General features: G+C 42.3%; 1 protein-coding gene across 10 annotated transcripts in view; it reads left to right on the top strand.

Annotated features, from left to right (window-relative positions):
- The window catches only part of MAST4 (microtubule associated serine/threonine kinase family member 4), a 564,301-nt gene that overhangs the window by 349,905 nt on the left and 192,088 nt on the right, over nucleotides 1-22,308 (top strand). Inside the window, exon 2 of one of the 10 annotated variants that reach the window (XM_078449289.2) lies at nucleotides 3,921-4,001. The exons of the other annotated variants lie outside the window; for them this stretch is intronic. Coding sequence (XP_078305415.2) covers nucleotides 3,921-4,001 — 81 coding nt within the window. The remainder of the gene's footprint in view (nucleotides 1-3,920; nucleotides 4,002-22,308) is intronic. 10 annotated transcript variants of the gene reach the window in all.

Raw genomic sequence — 22,308 nt, 5'->3', positions numbered from 1 at the left:
TGGCACTCGCTTTCCTGCGCCCAATAGCTCTTTAGCATTTGTTTGTACTGACAGCCTCAGAGCACTGCAGTGTGAGGTGAAGGAACGTGTCTTAAATGCATGGCATTTGTTTTCAGCTCATGTGGAAACCCAGACCCTGCATTTTGCACTGCAGTCAGAAGAGAAGAGGGGTTTTTGTTGTTGCTGTTGTTTTTTGTGGTTTTTTTTTTTTTTTTGCATATTTAAAGTTACTAAACCTCAGTGCTGGAAACATCTTAACAGCTCATTGTGAAAGAATGTATCAGCAGGCCTTGGTGTAGCTGTCTTTTTCTCCTCTCTTACTGTTTGTTTATCCCCACGCTGCCTTTTTCTAAAGAAAGGCCTCTGTCTGCATTGAATAATAGAAGACATTACAATGGATTAGAGTACAAGAGAAGGGTTATTGGTAACATTCATTAGATGTGATCCATGTTTTATTTGTGCAACAGAATATTAATGAACTGTAGTGCATTTTGAATCCTCTCTGCACTGTCTCCAGCCACCGCATGCAGTGTTTACCTAGTTGAGATATGTGTTTGCTTAGCTGTTTTTATTTTTTTTTAACCCATTAACTCATCCCAACTGCCTTCTAATCTGATGTAGCACATGAAAATGCCCACATCTAATTTGTGGCGCAGAAGTTAAACATCTGTGATGCAGGAAGCGTCAGCAAATTTTTATTTTAAATCTCTTAGTCAAAGATGCAGAAGTCTGTGCTTGGCACACTTACCATAATAAACAGTAAAATAGAAATGTGGTAGAAAAATAGAAATAGCCCTTTTTTCTAACTCCTAATAAAGGTAGAAAATTGCGTGTCAGTTGAGATTCATACAACCCAAATCATTTTATACTCGATTACTTCCAGGAAGAGCCTGCAGGAAGAGTACTGTGCCCCGTTCCGAGTATTAATTATTCTTCTTGAATTCTGGAGATGCGTCATACGAGGGAACTGACTTCATAATTAAATAATTAATAAAAAACATGGCATATCTCAAGTGATGTGAATACTTTTCTAATCAATTCTCGCACTAAAATTTGACGCTGATTTTATACTAACAAGTACTCACTTAGAAAAAGTTAGAGGGCTCTTAACAGCCTTCTTGCTAGCTGTGGCATTTTTCATAATGGACATCCAAGCAGTATTTACCTATTGCCCTGACATCTGTCCCCATCTCCACCTCCACCGTGGCATTCGGCCCTCACTGTCCATATGCAATATCTCAGTGGCACGCACTCCTTCTTCCACTTACCCCTCCTCTCTCTAGCGTTCTGGAAGTGCACAGCTCACTCAGATGCCTATGCTTCTGTGTTCAAGACCCGGGAGCACTAACCCCCGATTCTGGTTGTGCCACTTCCTTGTTGCTGTCTTTTGGACTTAGTATGTATCATTTCACATTACGCCTTTTTCTTTCATTTTTAGCATCTTTCCATTTTAGAAGGAGACATTTGAAAGTAACTTCTCAATATACAAATTCAGTTGTATCAAATGTTCTGCCCATAATTTGAGAGTCTGAGGTATGCCACAAATTTTATGACTTTGTCAATGATGACACAGTGCATATGGGTCACCCAAACACAGGGGCTTCCCTGGATTTTGTTTTGGCTCAGGCCACACCCCCTGGGTCTAGCTTCTAAATGTTACTGTGCATTTAAAATTGATTACTTCTCCCCCTAAGGAGCTTGATATAATAGAAATAGGGATCACTCTTAAATGTCATTGTAGTGTTAGCCTAACACTTTGAGCATTTCGCTTACCTTGAAATGTAAAATCACTCTTAGGTAGACATAGTTAATTTTGCATTCATTCACGGAGAAAGGTAATTCTATAGTCTTGGGGTAAATTCATTTTCTAACCACTGCATGGAAATGTTATAATGGGAAATCTTATCACTCATTTTATTAAAAGCAGATTTAATGTTTATTGTTTTAATTATCTGGGGATCTTATAATACACCACATATGTGGCATAGTTTTTGAATGTTCTCCCATGAGACTGTACTGTTTTTCTTTCAGGAGGGTGTATTCTGTAGGCCTTGCAGCGATCACTCTTACGGTAGCATATTTTATATTCTGTAGACAGAACTCGATTTCCCATCTGACTTACCAATAACACACCACGAAGCACTTTCTGATTCCCCTTTTAAAAATTGAAATTTCTGGATGTGAGACATCAAATACATATGTATTTCAGATATTAATGAGTCATTAATTTATTCAGAAATCTCTGATATTTAGATAGCAGATGTGTGGCCTTACAGTTTCTGAGAAAGTAAGTAGCTTTTTCTTTCTTTTTCTCAATTTAAGTATAGAAATTGGTGTAAGTACAGAAATAGTTGGTAACACATATGATACCTGTGTCAGCTTGGAGACAGAGAGTGGGTTCCATGCATGTCTATGCATGTCTATTTTCAGAACACAAGGGACAGATAAGACTGTACTTAGGTTAAATCACGTCTGTGTCAGTAGACATTCCTGAGAGCTTTCCAATGAGCTGCTAAGTTAGAGTACAGCATGTTTAAGAGCAGTGGCTTTTGAACGTGCTCTGACTGTATAAGGAAATCAATTTCTTAGTTTCTTAAATACTGCCACCAAACCAGAGAATGGCTTTAAAAGATAAAAACAAAAACAAAAAACAACTTTGTTGAAACATTTTATTAAATAAGTGGGAGCATTTTGAGCAGTAATTCTATGTTTCAGTTTAAGACGAATACAGCCAAGTCTCAATTATCCATATGATGGGAAACAAGGATGGAACTGAAAATGAGATAAACCCAAGTCTGATTTTAGCCATGGATGTCATTTCTCTGTTCAGTAAAGGGGACAACCAGCTTGAATCATCCAAGGTACTGTTCCATTCCAAGACCCCTTCTCTGAGATAGGAAAACATGGTGTGGTGTAGTCATGGCCAGTACAGGGGCAGGAGAATGTTCTTTAAGAAACTCATTGCACCATAGTGTGCGTTTGTCTGCTCACTTGAGCCAAAGAGTTGGTACCAGAGTGCCTAGCTGATTTAATTTTGATTTGGCGATGTAAAAATAATTGGAAATAATTGGATATTAGCTTCATACTTTGATCCACGGGTCAAATTTTTATAAGTAAGATATGTGACAAATGTTAAGTTTTGTGTCTTCCCTAAAACAAGAGAGAGATGAGTCCAAAAGGAAAAAAAATTCAAGGAAACATAGGCTCTCCACTCTGATGAATATTTGAGAGCTGGCTGGTCATTGTGCTTGGTTGTTTGGATAGGTTGGTGGGGGTGGGGACCGTAATGGTCTTTTGACAGATGAAATTGAAAAAAAAACCTCTCGAGAAAGTACAATAATTTGTAGGTATATGTAAGAAATTTTGAAGTTCTCTATTATAAACGTAAGTGTAAGAACACTTTTTGCCTTTGCCCCCGGGGATTACAGAAAATGTTGTTGGGTGTTTTTCACTGCTAAGTGCTTAAAAACATATCTTCCTATTTGGAAATGTTTGCTGCTCTGCCTTTTAAAAACCACTGTATTTAACTTGAATTCTATTGTCTGGTAACTACTTCCCTCTAGTTCTACAGTTTTACAATTGATTGTTGGTCAGAAATAGAATATACCGAGTGAGTAAAGCAGGGCCAAGTTTTCCCAGCAAACACCACAGAAGATACCTCCCACGTTAGCTTTGTGACCAAGAAAAGGCACAAATGCAAATGGCAGCAGTAGTTTTAAGGATATCAGTATCAGCAGGAAGCCTTGCCCTTGTTCTCTATTTTAGAGCTGGAAAGAGGCAGGTGATGAGCTGATTACCTAAGGGCATCGATAGACATGCCACCATGGTTCTGGCCTAAAGGGAACACGGTCGCTTAGATGAGCGTTGCTATTTTACTGCCACCATTTCCCCAATTGGAATGACATTATTTTAACTTTCAGTCTCACTCCAAGGAGCCTGAGTCCAACCCCATCCAGCCCAGGCAGCCCCTGTAGTCCTCTCTTCGCTTTTCACTTCTGGAGGTAAGCGCACTCCAGTGCCACGGGCCCTTGGCTGCTGGGTCTCTCCCTTCCCTTCCCCCACACCCTGCATCAAGTATGGAACTCTTGGGACTCTGCAATTCACAGTGAACAGTCCTTTCCCACTTGTCGTCTAAGTGTTAACAGAGAGAGTGAGGAATCTGGTTGAGTCGTTTACAGATGATTTACAGGAGCACCTGGAATATGTACTGTGCTCCTACCATTCAGTTCATCTTATTTATGCTTCTGTTAATGCCCAGTGATGAGTTGTGTAACTCCTGTGTGTGTATGATGGTTTTTCCTGTCGCTTTCTCAGGAGATGATCTGCTAAATTGTACAAAATCTGATCCGTCTCTTATAATACAACTTATTACAATTTCTAGAAAATATTTTCTAATTCGTGTTAAAGCACCACAATATGTCTTGCCACACATTATTTTATATCCTGTTATTTGCAGGACAACTCTTTTAATTATCTAAAAGGATTAGGATTTTTGATCTCTTGTAAAACTCCTGCTACCTCCTACCCTCTTGCTTACTGGCTGATGCAAATGAATACTTCTCTGGTCTTTAGAGAAAGATCTCCAAGGAATTCTACTTTTACTTTAGCCCAGTTTGCTAAAAGAATGCCTGTTAGAAGGTACTGTTTACATTGTATGTATAATGCTATGTTCTATTAAGATTTTCATGAATTCAAAGCCTGGACAGAGTGAGTCTCCCACTATTTAATGAGAAGATATGCATACCGTATCCAGTACCCCCCCCCTTTTTTAATCCTAAGAGAGAAAACGAATGAAATTCTCAGTTGATAGAGTGACTTAAATTATTTGTTATTTGTGAATATATTTTTTTGCCTATATGCAAATTAATGAAAAACACTAGCCACTCATGGCCATTTCCTTAAAAATAGTAACTCACAGGTTTTATGCTTAGATGGTATCAGTGGGTCAATTTAACCTATTTGTTTCTCTCATTTTCTAAAATAAGACTGAACTAAAATCTGTGAAGAATTGACTGGGGAAATGAATTAATGACTTTGAACTTTACTTCTACTCTTCTGATAGGATTAAATTTATTGTAAAAGTGACTTTCAACATGAAAGTTCCATGTAATAGCTTTCATAAAGCATATAATATATGCTCTCTGAATATAATAGATCCTGAAGCATAGGAATAGTTTTCTGACAATCCAGAGAACTCCCCTACTCATGTAAGTTGTCTATTTTTGGTGATCCAACCAAAAGTAATTTGACTCTCTACTGAATTTTTTCTTTAGTGTAACACATGTCTTCATTAAAAGCTTACACTCCCTTTTCTTTTTCCTTCCTGAAGACAATAAACTATTCAGAATCCAAGTGCTATCAACAGTAGAGGAGAAAAGAGTATCAGACAAAGGTTGTGGTAGCTCAGAGGAGGGTGAAGTTTTTTTTTGGAAAAGGAGAGTGTTTTTGTAGAAAGATTTATGAGACCTGGTGATATTTGAGCTGGACCTTGAGAAATAGTGGTGTTTCGGGGGCGGCGGTGGGAAGGATGGTTGTGAAGGACAAAACCAGGCTGAGAATAAGACAAAGTGAAAAAGGTGAGCAAATGTGGCACATTGGAGAAATGATGTGTGCAGCCAGGACATAGGATGGATAAAGGAGAAGAAAATCAGGAGTTGTACAGCGCTGGATACAGACTTAAAAAAATAATGTGGGATCATGTTACTTAGAGCCTTGAACACTGAGCTAAGAAGTTTGACTTATATCTTGTAAGCGTTCCAGAGTTTTAGAAAGTTTGTTGAATAAGGAAATGACCAATCAGAGCTCAGACTGAGGAAAGTTACCTTCACCAGGTATTAAGAATAGGCTGGATTTTGGGTACAAACTCGAGTGAGGCTACTGGTATACTATTTCATGAGTAACAAGTCCCAGATTAGGACAGTTGCAGTGAATTGAATTAACATGTGAAAAGTACACTATAGTTGACCACATGCTTTCATACACATTGTCTCATTCCATTTAATCCATCATGGTAAGACCGAAGGGAACATTGCTTCCATTTGCCGATGAAGATGCCACCACACAGAGATTAACCAGCTTTACTAGCCTAGGATTCAAAATGAAGTCTCACGGTTTTCCACCGTGACTAACCTGAGATACATACTACTCTGAGATCATTTGTATTGAATTTTAATTTCTGGTTTACATAGACTTGTGACCTCCTTCAGTCATTTTTATTTCCCCAGTGCTTCTTTCCGGAAGTGTTTGAGAAATGTTTATGGATAAATGAATGACTTGGAAGTAGAAGATGGATTTCTTACATCACGGCTCACACACAAACCACCAAATAAACATCAAAAAACATTTGCTCACATACAATGGGTTGTACTTGTCATTCACAGACCAGGAGTGTGAGAGACTGTCTCCTCCACACGGTCATTGCGGGATCTGGGGGGCGGGTCTTCAGCACATGCCTTCAAGTTTGCCCTGGGTATCCGCATCCGGCTGGTGGAATGGAAAGGAGTGTGGGAGATGGTGGACTGCCCGACCTGAGGATGGCGCACATCAGATCCACTCACATGCCATTGCCCAGCATTTTCTATTCTGACTGCATCTATGGCAAGCAAGGCTGGAGAATACAGCTTTCTCGTGTTGTGGAAACAGAGGAAATGAGTTTGGTAAACAGCTACTATCTTGATCACAAAAGTCGATGAAAGAAAGGTGCCCGCGGTTGCTCTTTAGTAGATAATTTTGAATCAGGGATTTGCACTGAGGTTTCTAGCATTAATTGAATGGACCCCAAGGCAGCAGAGTTGGAGAGGGAGGAAAATCGAGTCACGGTGAGTCTGGTCTTGAACACTCTGAGACCTCCCGAGGTAGTGATATCTGGTTGGCAGCACGGGATGAAGCATCTCTAACAGTGTGCCCCCAAATAATGGCCTGGTATAAATTGTAGCGATTGCAAATACGTTCATGCTGTTACCACGGAAAGAGATTTATTGTAACCATGCACAGATTTTTTTTTTCTTTGTGATGGATCACATTTCTTTTTTGTTCTCATCTTATGAGTGGGGTTTGCCTGTCTGGGGGAGAGCGGTGGTGGTGAGCATTCACAGTGTATGTGCCCTTTAGAGGTGCTGACACATGGTTTCTAAATATGGCAATGGAAGATTCTGTTCCTTTCATAGTAAACCCCTGGAGGCAGGCGATGCTGAGACGGGATTTAGCTTTCCAGCTTAGGCTTCCTGAAGGTTGCCCAGAAACGAGAGATCTGCAGCTTCTAGGGCAGGGCAGGTGCTAAATAAAGTTCAAATTTAGTTTGGTTCGTCTTGGGAGTAAAACCTTGCACTGCGGCCTGGAGGCCCCAAGTGGGGTGACCTAAGGGCAAGACTTTGCTAAGGAAGTTTTCTGAATGTGGGAGAGGCTGCCTCATCAAACCTTCAGCTTCCTGCCCCTGGATGTCTCGTAGGAAGGCCAGTCTTAGCTGGAAGGATGTGAGGTCATTCCTGCAGCCAGCAGAGCGGTAGACCAAATGATTCCCAAAGGCCCTTCCATCCAGAAATTCTGACACCTTTGCTGTCCTCCAGCAGGGCTGGAGAGGGAGATACAAAATACACAATACGTCCACAAGCTGTAAAACGCACACACACACACACACACACTGGCCCAAATATTGGCTTATTAGTACAGATGTGACAGAGAATATCTTAAAAACCTTAAGTGGAATTTATAATATGCCTTCACTCTCCCCCTTCTGAGGCAACTATAGCCACTCAGAATTTCCACAGTCCTCAGTACTTCATAAATTGATGACAGTTTAGTGGCTCTTCATATAATGATGATGTCATTGCCTCATGAGTAATTTGGATATGACCCTTGTCAGCTCCTAATCTCGACTCTGATCAAATAGTGAGGTTCCAAGGGAAGCTGCCTCATTTTATATTCTCAGTGTCTTTCTTGACACCTGTCCTGCCTTGCCCTCAGTCGGGACGCGGTGAGTAGCCGGGGGCTGGCTGTCTTTACTCAGTAGCTGCCTTTCTGTTACGATAGAGCAGTGTTCTTTTTTTTAAAAAAAAAAATCTTTAATGTTTATTTTTGAGAGAGAGAAAGAGAGAGCGGGCAGGGGAGGGGCAGAGAGAGGGAGACACAGAATCTGAAGCAGGCTCCAGGCTCCAAGCTGTCAGCACAGAGCCTGACGTGGGGCTCAAACTCATGAGCTTTGAGATCATGACCTCAGCCGAAGTCAGAGGCTTAACCAACTGAGCCACGCAGGTGTCTCGAGCAGCGTTCCTTTGTATTTCCGTTTCATGCCCCGGCTTCTCAGCGGATGGCAAGCCCGGGAGCATCCACGGCACTCTGTACACTCCTACATGACGTCTTCTGTCCTTTGTCCCGCTCTCCATCTGGTTCATGGAGTCTCAGGTATTGGACACACAGTCAGCGAGAAGTCAGCGAGAAGAAGGCATTCCCTTTCTTCTTAGACCTCCTGAAGCCCTCTTGCCATGTTTAAGGTGTGGCTTGAATCACACATGACACATTGCCGGTAGCACACAGTCCTAGTTTCAGAGAAGAATATTCCCACCATATTACCACTCTCCACAAGGACAGTGTTTATGTCTATTTTTTTTTTCACAGATGTATCCACAAATAGTGTCTGATACACACGGTAGGAGCTCCTACTGCTGGAAGAACGACCATTATCTGTGGGACTCAAGCCTGTTCTGATGTTTTGGGGTTTTTTTTTTAAGTATTTTTATTATTTGTTGTTTTAAATTTTTTTAATGTTTATTTTTGAGAGAGAGAGAGACAGCATGAGCAGGAGAGGTGCAGAGAGAGGGAGACACAGAATCCGAAGCAGGCTCCAGGCTCTGAGCTGTCAGCACAGAGCCTGATGCGGGGCTTGAACTTGTCAACCATGAGGTCATGACCTGAGCCGAAGTTGGATGCTTAACCGACTGAGCCACCCAGGCACCCCCTATTTGTTATTTTATTTTATTTTATTTTATTTTATTTTATTTTATTTTAGAGACAGAGTGAATGTGAGCTGGGAAGAGGGACAGAGGAAGAGAGAGAGGATCCCAGGCAGGCTCTATGCTGAGCATGAACCTGATGTGGGGCTCGACCCCATGACCCTGGGATCATGACTTGAGCTGAAATCAAGAGCTGGTGAATGACTGAGCCACCCAGGGGCCCCAGTTATGATGATTTTGTTTAATGTTTATTTTATTGATTTTGAGAGAGAGAAGGAGAGAGACAGAATCCCAAGCAGGCCCCACACTGTCAGCACAGAGCCAGATTCAGGGTTCAAACTCCCAAACTGTGAGATCATGACCTGAGCCAAAATCAAGAGTCAGACATTTAGCTGCCTGAGTCACCTAGATGTCCCCTCAGTTCTGATGTTTCTAACCTGTGCTCCAAACATGGCATATATTTATATAGTATGTGTGTTTTAAGAATGGTGTTGACACTTTGAGAGAGAGGGCATGCATTTTGATTCATTCATAAATATTAAATGATAGCCATCAAAATGTAAAAATTGGTCAGCCATTAATTATAAATAAAACAAGGTCCAAGGCCGAAGAAGACAGGCATTATTAAAGAAAGGTGAACCTCAGAGTATATTAGAGACCGTGCCTGGCTGTGGTGAGGGGCAGAGAAAATGATCTAGAAGTCATGGCAGATCCCACACTGAAGAGCTCCATCACTTGAAGGAAAGGTAGTCCGAATGTTAGCTCCATAGAGTGGAGGCCTTTTTCCTCTTCTCGTTGCCATCTCCCTGGCACCTAAGAACACTTGGTGTATAGACGCATCATAAAACTAGTTACGTGTCATTGAACGTGCTTTGAAGCAGCAAGAGATCTCTCAACTGGTGACTTCGGGGGACTACTCTGAGAAACCAAAGCCCTTCAGTGAGTCTGTATTCCCCACTAGCGTGATTCTAGTCTAGTGTAGAGTTCGGTCCCTGCTGGCCTTCTTCTCCAGGCCTCCTGTTCCCCGGTGCCCCACATATTCCACCGGGCTAGCTTCCTTCATTGACATTATCTGTCAAGTCCTGGGGAAATGGAGTTTGGGACCCCAGCACGCTGAGTCATAGTGCCTGAGTCTTGGTCATTGCCCCTACATCTGCAAGCTCTGTGACTTTGGACAAGTCATGAACTTGATGGACCTTCATTGTCTGAACCTGCAAATGCCCTGCCTCGCTGTTAAGTTCACAACAAAAATAATAAATAGCTTATAGGTAATTTAGTGTAATAAATGTGTATTTGCAAGAATGGGATCTATAGTGGTCCAAAGGGTAATGAGAAGGACAGGTAGACAATAGTTTAACAGACAAGGGCATCAGGGTCAAATGTCACCTAATTCATTTTTGTTAAGAGCTTGTCCATTTGTCCTTTTGCTACTAGAAATATTCCTGGGTACCCACACCTGCCTGAATGCCCCTCACTTCACTTGTTGCCATGGTGAGGGACAGACATAAGCAGTATTTACCAAATACATGGCAATATGTTGTGATTTTGTGTCTTCTTTTCACAGAGAACCTGTAAGTGTGAGAAAGCCACCTGACTGCTAAACTCTTTTTGTTTCATTAACTTTGTAGCATGAGGACCGTTTCCATTTCTTTTTTATTCTAGTTTCTCCCCTTTCACTCTGTGTAGAACATTGAGAAAATCTGAAAGAAGCTGGTACCAGATGGCAATTTTTTTGTACTCTACAGATTCCAGTTCCTGTGCTTTTGTGAATGTGATGGTTTAATGAATTGCCTTATGCATCCTTGAGTTTTATTTCGGCATTGCTGTGTAGGACTGAGTCTGTCTACTGCAGACACTCCAAGCAGAGATGAGCTTGATTATGAACACTTTGCTGGTCCTGTGGGTGTGGGTCTGGGCAGAGATGGGGAAGCTTGGCATCAGACATCGTTGGTGGGGTGGGGAGGAGGTTGGCGTCAGACATCATTGATGGAGGGGGGTTTATGGGGGGGAAGTGTGGACAGGCCAGTTAGCACTCCTCTGGGCCCCACCTCAGTTTCTCCTGTTACTAGTAAGTAAGGCTGCTGGAGGCTGCTGTTACTTGTAAGAATCCGAAGAAGGAAGAATGTGATGATATGTCTCTTGTATGCCAGGAGGGGGTGGGTGGGCGTAAACTCATGTGCAGTAATGGGGAAGGATGGGTCTAATAAACTTGTTGCAGAAAGATGCTCTGATAGTTTTGCTTTGACTTTCTTTTACTGGAATCTGTTTATTTATTTTTTTTAACTGATAACATAAACTTAGGTGTTAAAAAGTTACCGAGTCTAGGGAATGAAGTCTTGTGAAGTCAGGTAGTTAAGCATAGCTTTCAAGTTCACTTGGGTCCCTGGAAACCATTAGTCCTTTCGCTGACAGTGGTCATGGGTCTGGGGGGGTGTACATGTGCCAGGTCCTGGGAATGCTTCTGGAGCCTTGGTCTTTATCAGGATTATTCTCAGTTTTTTCTTTTAATTTTTTCAATGTTTATTTAGATCTGAGAGAGACAGAGTGCAAGTGGGAGAGGAGCAGAGAGAGAGGGAGACACAGAATCTGAAGCAGGCTCCAGGCTCTGAGCTGTCAGCACAGAACCCGATTGGGGGCTCTAACTCACGAAAGGCAAGATCATGACCTGAGCTGAAGTTGGACGCTTACCCGACTGAGCCGCCCAGGCGCCCCATATTCTCAGTTTTTTCTCAAGTGTTCACTTTTTCTCTTTGGTTTACTGACTTGGATGAGAAGCCATCCTTACTGACTTAGACATTTGCATCTCTATTAGCTTCGTTTTCATTTGTCCAGAACTTGCTGCATACCCAGTGCTGTTCTTAGTCCTTCACATGTATTAATTCGCTGTCCCTGTGAGACAAGGATACTGTTGTCATTTTACAAACATGAAAACTGAGGCACAGAGAAAGTTACATGTAGTGACCACACATCTTCGTTTGCCCAGGTTCCGTTCAATTTATGCCTGTTGTCCCAATGTGATTTTTGAAAGTGCCTTCCTTGACTTTCAAACCCTCCAAGTTCGGACAAGTTATACCCACCTACCAATGTCAAGAAAGAGGCCTGATCTGGTTCACAGTAAAGCATCTGGTGGGAGAGCCCACATTCTTACTCTGGCATAAGTACTCTGTCTACATTTTCCTTCAACACACTGGAGTTTGCAATCATTTTAAATTTGCATTCTGAATAGAATATTCTATTTAAAGGGGAGGGATTTTGTTACTCTGTTTGGAGCTCATCTGCTTGGTTCACTATACAAGTAAATTTTTCAGTCCTCTGCTGAGAGTGTGGTTATGGGGCTGGAGAGCATCTTCTGAGTTGCGGCGCCCTATTTTTCTCTTTTAAACAAATTTTATTTTAGACAGAGCCTAGATCATGTGATGAAGGTTAAATTGGTTTCCCTTGGAAATCAGGCCGTGGGTCCCAGCGGCTCTGCCATCTACTGCTGCTCTAACCTGAGAAGCCTGTGGAGGATTCCCTCAGCCAGGGCTGGCCTGCTTACACCCTGGGGGTGGCCCGCGGCTCACCATTGCTCTGATGGCCCCAGGCCCTTTGAGCCCTACTAGAGCCACAGCACATCAGGCCACTTCCTTTGTAGCACTCACATTAAATGCTTGCCTGGACCTACCACTCCGGAGTGGTTTATTACAGTCTTTCCGGGCTAAATACTAAGACCAACTTGTTGAATTTGGGTTTTAGAATATATTGAAATTTCTCTTTGGAGTTTTAACAGTTAGCTCTTATTTACTAGACCATCTTGGGCAAATGAAGAAATTACTTTGTGCTGTGTGTGTGTGTGTGTGTGTGTGTGTGTGTGTGTGAGTACTGCGGCAAGGGGGGAGAGGAGGGTACTGCCCTATATCCCATTTTGTTGCCGCATTGCTTTGAGACTAGAAAAAAGAAATTTCACATCGTTTTTTAAAACCTATTTCCTATACTTAAAATGCTGCTGCAGCCATTAACACCCACCCTGTTGATAAGAGAATTAAGTTGTGATATTCCTTGAAAGCATGAGAAGGTGATGATAATATGAAGTACGGAGGTGTCTCTGTAAGTGAATACAAATGCGGAATTAAAACATTCTTAAGTTTCTCCAGCAGTGACATGAGAATAATACCACCTCTTGGAGGTGTTTTAAGAATTAATTAGGTGACGTTTGTGAGAAGTTCTAAGATGACTGTTCTGTTTTATTATTATTAGCTTCGTATTGTTCTTGGAAACACAGTGTAGAAAATGAACTGCAGAACCCAACCTTTGTAAGAAGGATGTTGCATATTCTCACATGACAGTGATTGATGAGATACTATGAAACTGAGAAAGCTGTACTAATGATCCCAAGTGAATAGGAGATGAGCTAAATTTCATGGGTTCTTCTGCTTGTCTACTACTATTCTCATGACCATATGCTCCACTGAATTATTACCGGATCCGGTGAAAACAGTATGGAGATCCCCCAGAGTGAGAGAACATTTCTTTTCCAGCAGTGGTATCAGAATTGTTTTTTTTTTCTTTTCTCTTTATATAAAATATGCATTTGGCTCCATCTTAACCAAGTTCTGAGTTGCAGTCCTTTTTAATTCCTCCCCCTCTGTGGTATGTGTGTATGGATGCATGTGTGTGTATCGTCCATGAGGACGTCCTGTTGATTCTTTGTCATCTACTTCGCTTACTCCCTCTTTGTACCACCTTAGTCGGAGCCACTATCATTTACCCCTGGATTTGTGTAATAGCCTCCTAACTTAATGCTTCATTTCAAATTGTGCCCTCCCAACAGCCAGCTCTCTGAGTGATCTTCGTAGTGCCAGACACTCCCCTGCTCAGAGCCTTCCACTGCCCGCCCTCCCATCTCCCATGACCTCACTTCCTGCTGCCTCTCGCTTATTTCCTTTGGGCCACATTGGGCTCTGGTTTCTCTTGACCGTTCCAGTTGTGTCTGTGTCAGTGCCTATTGTCCCCTGTTCCTGAAATACTCACTCCTATGGAGGAATAATACAGTCAACACCCTTGTTCACCTCGATTCACCGGTTAGCCCTTGCCACATTTGCTTTATCTTCCTGCCTCCTTCCCTCTTAGCCCCTGGATGTATTTCAATTTTTGTTCTTTTGCTGATCCATTTGAGAGTCCTTTGCAGACATTCACTTTACCCCTAAATACTTGAACATTTATCTCCGAAGAACAAGTACATTCTCTTTCATAAGCATATCATTATGTCATTATTATACTCTGAAGTTGAACATGATTATAGTATTATCTGATATGCAGCCCGTATCACATTTCTCCAGTTAGCCCCAAAAAGTTCTTGAGAGTCGTATTTTTAAATCCAGGATCCTGTTAAAGATTATATATTCTATTTAGTTGTCCTATCTCTTTAGTCTCCTTTAATTTTTAACAGTTTCCCCAGTTGGGAAGGGTCTTTTCCTAACACTGACATTTTTCAAGAGTGTAGTACAACTCTTTTGTTGACTGTCCCACAATTTCGATTTATCTGATGGTTTCTTTTTCATTAGATTCAGGTTAAACATATTTGGCAAGAACAGATGATGATGCCTTCACAAGAAAATCGTATTGGGAAGCCCACAATCCAGTATCTGCCAGATTCTCCCCTTGTGATGCCACCTTTTTTGCTTTATAATGTCTGGAGTGACATTTTGAGTCCACATGGATAATATCTTCTTCTCAAGCTTTCACCGAGTGATTTTTGCATTCGTTGGTGACCTGAATCAATTATGATCTTGCCGTTTATCAAAAGACAGTTTTCTATTTCCATTATTATCTATGGGCTTTCAGTTAAGGAAGAATTTTTCTCCTTCCCCTCCTCCCACTGTTGGGAGTATTACTACTGATTCATGCATTTCTAAAGAGTAAAATAGAAAAGAAGTATATATTTGATGTGTACTGACCCATGACCGTCATTTCCTTTTTTTTTTTTTTTTTTTTTTTTTTTGGTCAGGTTGTCTCAAAATTCATCAGTGGAAATCCTTTCAAGCTGACTCCTAGGTCCTTTTGACATCACCCTCTTAGTTTTTAGCCTTTTTTCATTTTCCGGCACAAGTTGTGGCTGTGCAGTAAAAGAGGATCCTGATCACTGCAACAGAGATGCCCTCCTCAGCCCCACCGTCTCCTTTTAACCTGCATCATGTACATATCCCCATTCAATATGTAACATTTTACTTGTTGTTTATCTTACCCACCTGGAATGAAACCTCAACACTGGCAGGGGCTTGCCTATTTTGCTCCCCGCTGGGTGCCCCATGACTGATACATAGAATATCCCCAATAAATAGTTGTTGGAGAAAATGAATGAATTTATCCCTATCTTGAGTCTCCATCAGGCTCTTCCAGATTAGCTGCAGCTTTTCTGTTCTTGACCCTGAGATGAATTGGGCTGCAGGGAGTCCTCACTCGTACGTCTGGATTTCATCGCAATTATCACCTGTAGTGGTCCCTCTTGCCTTCGGATTTTGGTGATACTTGAAACTCTTATGAACAGCGCATCACAGGTGACGCTCTGGGGCAGGCACTTGGCAGTGACCATGGAAGCATTATGATGCGGTTCTCTGTTCTCCAGCTACTCTGAACAGACGGTCTGGCTATTTTAGAAATAACAAATGAAGCACTTGCCATTATGTGTTAGAATTTTTACCTGGGTACTGATGTTGGGAAACAAAAATTAAGGAGAACAAAGGCTTTATTTTCTAAATGAACAAATAGTCATTCATTCGGGACATAATACGTTAAAAGCCTTCACGGGATTTACAAAGCCTTAAGAGTTCTTATTCTCGAAGAGTTTCTATTCTAGTGGCGATGATAGGGAATAAGAAAAGAATATGGGGCAGGAATTGCACATTAACACCTAATGTAACTGGTGGGTGTAGTGGGCTGAACAGTGGTCCCAAAGATAGCAGAACCTAATCCCTGAAACCTGTAAATGTTATCTTAATGGAAAAAAGTCTTTGCAGATGTGATTAATTTAAGGATTTTGAGATGAAGAGATTATGCTGGATTATCCCAGTGGGTCCTAAATCCAATCATAAGAATCCTTGTGAGAGGGAGGCAGAGGGAGATGGGGCACACAGAGAAGCTGGAAGAGGCGAGGGACAGATTCTCTCCTAGAGCCTCTGGAGGCAACATAGCCTGCTGATACGTTGCTTTGGGCCCATGATACTGATTTCAGACTTCTGGCCTCCAGAACTGAGAGAGAATACATTTTTGCTGCTTTAAATCATAGGAACAAAACATGTTAAAGTGTACATTCTCTTATCTGTGTGGTGTCTGTGGAATGACCCTGTCAGAGCTGCACGGTGAGGACTGTTACCTCTGGTCCCCTGAAGCAGGGGTGCGAGGACTGAGGGAGTCATGTGAGTAGAACCAGCTTTCCTGATTCTGAGGCCACCCAGGGCTGCTCTCACCCAGGCGTCCTACCTCCTTCCCATATCCAGCGCTGATGAACAGCACAGCCTGCTCATAAAGATGGTCCACAAGAGACAGGCCTATGAGAGGCGGGACCCAAAGTCATTCTTTTTTTTTTTTTTAATTTTTTTTTAAATCTTTTGTTTATTTTTGAGACAGAGAGACAGAGCATGAGCAGTGAGAGAAAGAGAGAGAGAGAGAGAGAGAGAGAGAGAGAGAGAGAGAATCCTGAAGCAGGCTCTAGGCTCTGAGCTGTCAGCACAGAGCCCAACGCCGGGCTCAAACCCATGAACTGTGAGATCATAACCTGAGCCGAAGTTGGACACTTAACCAACCGAGCCCCCCAGGCGCCCCCAAAGGCATTCTTGTGTGGTAAAGGTATTTGACGAGTCAGATGACCAGCCTGTTTCCCACATTCCAAGGGGCTCATTGCCTCTTCAAGTGGCTGTTATTTAAGTGGCTTCCAGATTTTGGATGCCCTGGAGCCATGTGTGTGTCCGTGTGTCTGTATTTGCCTGGAACAGAGAATCCCTTGCTGTCTCATTGACAGTACCTTTTAGCCCATCTCTTGGAACCATCATCTGTATGGTTTCCATGTGCTGGGTGGCTTCCTGGCACATTGCAGGCAGTGGGATCTGGGGAAGCCTGCCCAAGCCTTCAGAGAAAAGCCACCTAATGAACTACATTTCTAGTCCTCCAGCACTCTTATCCCTCCTGGAAAATGCTTGCTGTGGCTCCCTCTTTCTCCCTGGCAGCTACTAAAATCCCCCTGTTGCAGAGTCTGCTGCAGATGTATGTTCTAGGCCTCAGGGCCCTTCATGCTGCTCCCCCCTGCTTTCAACCACTGATGATGACTCAGGTCCCTCATCTATTCAGCAATCATTTTGCTTCTGAGAGACTGGTGTGGTGCTGGGAGAGATGAAAATAAGTGGGATTCTGTCCCTCCCCTGTGGGAGCTCTGATCTGTATGGGAACCAGACAAGGAAACAGCTGGACTGAAGTGTGACAGCAGTGATAGGGCAGTGATACTCCCCATGCGCCTCCCTCCTCACGGATATTAGGAGAACAAGCAGTGTATTTAATAGAGGGGACTCTGCAGGCTCACCCAGGAACCAGGACATGGAAGAGAATCCCTGGACCGTGGCATCCTGTGGGAGCATCTGAACAGTTAGCACCTCCACAGTGCAGATCTGGGTTTTCTGTGTTTATCCTGTCTGTACCTGTTACCTTTCTAGAACTTGCAGCATTATCTAGTTCATATGGGTTTCCTAGTTAGCTCAGTGTGGAGTATGAGTAACTGAGAGCCCCTTTTATCCTTTTAATAGTCACTGACCACCATCCTCAATTCCTATGCATCTATATCCTTGTATCAATGATGGGAGGTATACAAAGAGCTAAACTTAGTGGTACCTGGGTAGCTGAGTCGGTTATGCATCTTACTCTTGATTTTGGCTCAGGTCATGATCTCATGGTTCGTGAGTTCGAGCTCTGCATCAGGCTCTGCACTAACAATGTGGAGCCTGCTTGAGATTCTCTCTCTCTTCCTCTCTGTGCCCCTCCCCTGCTCTGTCTCTCACCCTCTCTCTTTGTCTCTCTCTCAAAAAAAAAAAAAAAAGCTAAATTTTATAGACATAGCTAGAGACCAGCAGTCTGAGAGCTTGAACAAGAACCAAAATTATATGGCATTGAATGATACGTGGGGTCAGCCTCAGAGATCTGATAAAGACGGTCTCATCTTTGTGACTCTGGGGTTCCTTTTGAATGTGAGGCATTTTGTAGAACATCCACATACTCTCTTGATTGAAGGTATCTCTTGAAAGAGAAAAGACAGAAAGCAGAAAGTGACTGTGGACTCCAGAACATTTAAAATTGTCTAATTTATTGATCACAACAACAGCTGTAGGCATTGAAAAAAAAATGTGCTTCTCTGCATGGCTTTGTTCATTCAGGCTCTTGGCAGTGTTGGGGCTCACATACCTCATAATAGCTTCAAGAGCAAGAAGCTGCTCTTCACCTTAATGACCCATCAGGTTGTACTCTGAGCTTACACTGGCATTGTTTCCTTCCGAAGAGAAAACAAAACAAAACAGAACAAAAAACAGATAACAAGTCACCAGGGCTACAGAAATCAGTGAGATTCCATTTGATGCTATGTTGTGTAGTGAAAACAGAACTGAAGACATTTAACAAAAAAAGTAATTTATTGTTTTGTTAGTTTCTGCCTAACTTTGTGCATGCCAGTGGCATTTTGATAAAATGGTGGTGACTGCAGAGGATTTGAACTCTGTACTTGGAACTCTGTTTATCCTGTCTCCTAAAGCATTTTCATTTCTCTTCTTTACTTCTTTGGCGCTTCATAGTGGATTTTATTTTTCAGTTTGAATCTGTTGTGTAGCACTGCTATAAAATCGCATGTAAAATTTTCTATTTCTTATTTTGAGGCACTGTGTTATTCTGTCTTGAAGTTTGTAAGTTTGGTTATGAATGAACGTAAGAGAAGGTACACTTTAAAATTATTGTGATCTTGTTAGCACAGCATTAAAATAAAAAATAATTGGGGCACCTGGGTGGCTCAGTCGGTTAAGCGTCCAACTTTGGCTCAGGTCATGATCTCGTGGTTCGTGAGTTCAAGCCCCACATCGGGCTCTGTGCTGACAGCTCAGAGCCTGGAGCCTGTTTTGGATTATGTCTTTCTCTCTCTCTCTCCCTCTCTCTCTCTCTCTCTCTCTCTCTCTTTCTACCCCTCCCCCACTCATGCTCTGTCTCTCAAAAATAAATAAACATTAAATTAAAAATAAATAAAAGTAAAATAAAAAAAATCATTTCAGGAACGCAAAACACTCCTCTGGTCTCCCCTTCCTTCCAAAAATGATAGCTTCTTAAGAGCTCCTGTATTGGGTGGCAGTTGTGTAAGTTATAATAATGAGAGTAAGATTTACTCAGTGAAGGCAAAATTTAAAATGTACCCATTCTAGTTTATTATTTGTTTTAAAAATCAGCCCTTAGCGGGGTGCCTGGGTGGCTCAGTCTGTTAAGCATCTGACTCTTGGTTTCAGCTCAGGTCATGATCTCACAGTTCATGAGTTCGAGCCCTGCATTGGGCTCTGCGCTGACAGCACAGAGCCTGCCTGGGATTCTCTCTCTCCCTCTCTCTCTCTGCCCCTCCTCTCCTCTGCCACTCAAAATAAATAAACTTAATTTTTTTTAAAATCAGCCTTTAGGAAAGCATCTCAAAACTTTTGGCAAGTTGTAGCATATCAACTGGTCAGTAAATACAACCATGTATGGTTGGTTTATTCTACTAATATCAAAAATATCAAGAAAGAGATGTTCTGGTTATCTTGCAACTTATTTTGGTTTTAAGTAACAATTCACTTAAACCAAGAGGTTTATTGGAGAGAGAAGGAGAGCAGGGGAGGGGCGGTACAGAGAGAGAGAGGAGAGAGAAAGAATCCCAAGCAGGCTCCACACTGTCAGCATAGAACCCAATGCGGGGCTCAAACCCGTGAATCATGAGTTCATGACCTGAGCCAACATCAAGAGTTGGACACTTAACCGACTGAGCCACCCAGGTACCCTGTGTCTGAGGTTTTCAACTAGGATGTTGGTCTGGTGAACTTGGTAGTTTGGTAAGAGTTTCGCCCATAGCATGAATGGAGCAGAAGGAAGCCGCACAGCACAGGAAAGAGCGAATAAACGCCAGAACGGAAGGACAGCCTTGACAAGCGGAAGAATGCATAGGTGTTAGGAAAGATGAGTCAGCAGACCTTGCGAAGGATGGAGGCATTCTACAGATCGGAGGCATTGTAGTATCTCAGAAAAAGGGAAGTTATAAGAAAAGTCCATTTTCAAGAGCATCGTTTCATTTTCGCCATGTTTATAAGGTCGGATCTGAACATGCTGCTGTAGTAGCTATGTGGAAACTTCCTGCCTGCTGCTGGAGACAGATCCCAGAGCTGGGAAGCATTGCCAAGACTTCATGCATAACGTGGGTGAAGGTGTGGGAGATATCATCAGACACTGAGGACTCTTTCCAATTGTGAGTGGGGAGCAAATGATCTGCATAATCCACCTTGTTCCTTTGGTTTGGGTCCAGACTCAGGGAAAAAAAACAGGGAATAGTAACCAGTCCGGGGAACAGTGACCAGCCCTGCAGAAGCATGTCACACTGCAGATGACAACTGTGATTTCTTGAGTCCAGGTAACTGCAGAATAAGCCTAAATTTGGAGATTTGGAGAGACACTTAAGTAGTCTAAAGTTCCAGTTCCGGCCACCTAGAAATGCCCCAGAAGCCAGGCAGAACAGCCCCTCCTGCTCTTGATGTCAGGAAGGAGCCTGAGGAATTCTAACAGTGACAAAAGTCTTTGTTTTACTTGTGGAGGTGCACTGCAGGCCATTGTTTTTGTTTGTTTGTTTTTTTTTTCCTCAAGAAAGAACAGAACTATGCTAATGAAAACATAGCGCAGGAAGGAGATCCCTAAGCTCAGATGCAGTCATATGTCATTGGGCCAGGAACTTCAAAGGCACGGTTTTTTTTTTGTTTTTTTGGTTTTTGTTTGTTTTGTTTGTTTGTTTTTTACAAATTGCTGCCTCTTTCTTGTACCTCGCAATTTAATGGAACACGTGACTTTAAAGGAGGGGGAGAGGGGGCTTGCATTTAAGCCTCCTAGTGGGAGGTACTTGGAAAATGTTACCTCGAATGGCTGAATATATTGATCGGGTGAATGAGATTGAATCTTGATGGTTTTATTCCTTGGAAATTATCAGTTCAAAGTAGAAATTTCGGTTTTGGAAAGCCATTGGACTCTAAGTCAGTTGCTCATTTCTGTATTCTATGGATGGCTAATAATAGACGCTTCATTCTGACCACCCTTTTGTAAGATGGACTCAGACCTCCATGCTGAGAAGGATTCTGAGACTCTCTGGGAGACTTCGTGGGTAAAAACCATCATTAATCAACGAACAGTACAATGAACAATGTGGTCATAGGGATGAGGATAAAAGTGACAGCACCTGTGCCATTGACTTGCCAATGGAAACTGTGGCCCTAAATTGGCATAGTTGCATTGAATTTATTTTGACAGAAATTGGCCAGGAGCCTCACATGTTTCTGAGACAAACAAATGAACCAACAAGCCAAACAATGCCGTCCTTAACTTGTTATACCTGGAGAGCATGCATTCCATCACCTGATAAATTGATAAATCGATTTGGTGTTGAGGGATAAGGAAGGCTAGGGCCAGCCTTATTTTTACCCCTTTTAATTTTGGGATTTCATTTTTTCAAGAGACTCTCTGACCCACTTTGATTCTGAGGGTTGCGTAGTGGTATTGCTTCTGGAGAAACATTAAACACTCAGCGTCTCTGCCAAGATCAATTTGGCTCAGTAATTGTAAAGTGCCATACACTTTAGGGGCACTTCTCACATACAAACTCTAATTGATTCCTCATAAAAACTCAGTTAGGAGGCCATTTTTACTTTGTTTATTTGAACTTTATCCCATTATTTATTTCTTTGTAGTGTTTGAGGCAGCCCCAAATGCTCTGAGTTCTCCACTCTGTGGGAAGAGGTAGGACAGGTGGTGTAATACAGTTGTTATTCCCATTTTATAGGCAAGAAAATGAGAATTTTCAGAGATGAAGCTACTTGTCCAGAGTCTCACAAACGAGTAGGTGGCAAGGTCACTACCCACTTTCTCCTTGTATCATGGCCTTGCACACTTAGCATGGTGCCCGTGAAATGTTCTTTTTCCTTCATCATCTGTCTTACCCCATTCCAAACCATGACATCACTGCATGTGTGCGTCCGTGTTCATGTTCACCTTTAACCTCTCTGTATTTCTTTACTTGAAGGGGCTGAATTTGATCTTAATAAGGGTTTGGTAAACCGTCGTACTTGGAGGGTCCCTCAGA

This window comes from Panthera onca, chromosome A1 (assembly GCF_046562875.1).
Source record: "Panthera onca isolate mPanOnc1 chromosome A1, mPanOnc1 haplotype 2, whole genome shotgun sequence".
NCBI lineage: Eukaryota > Metazoa > Chordata > Mammalia > Carnivora > Felidae > Panthera > Panthera onca.
Note: the sequence above shows the minus strand (reverse complement) of the source record. Positions and strands in the feature narration are given on the sequence as shown.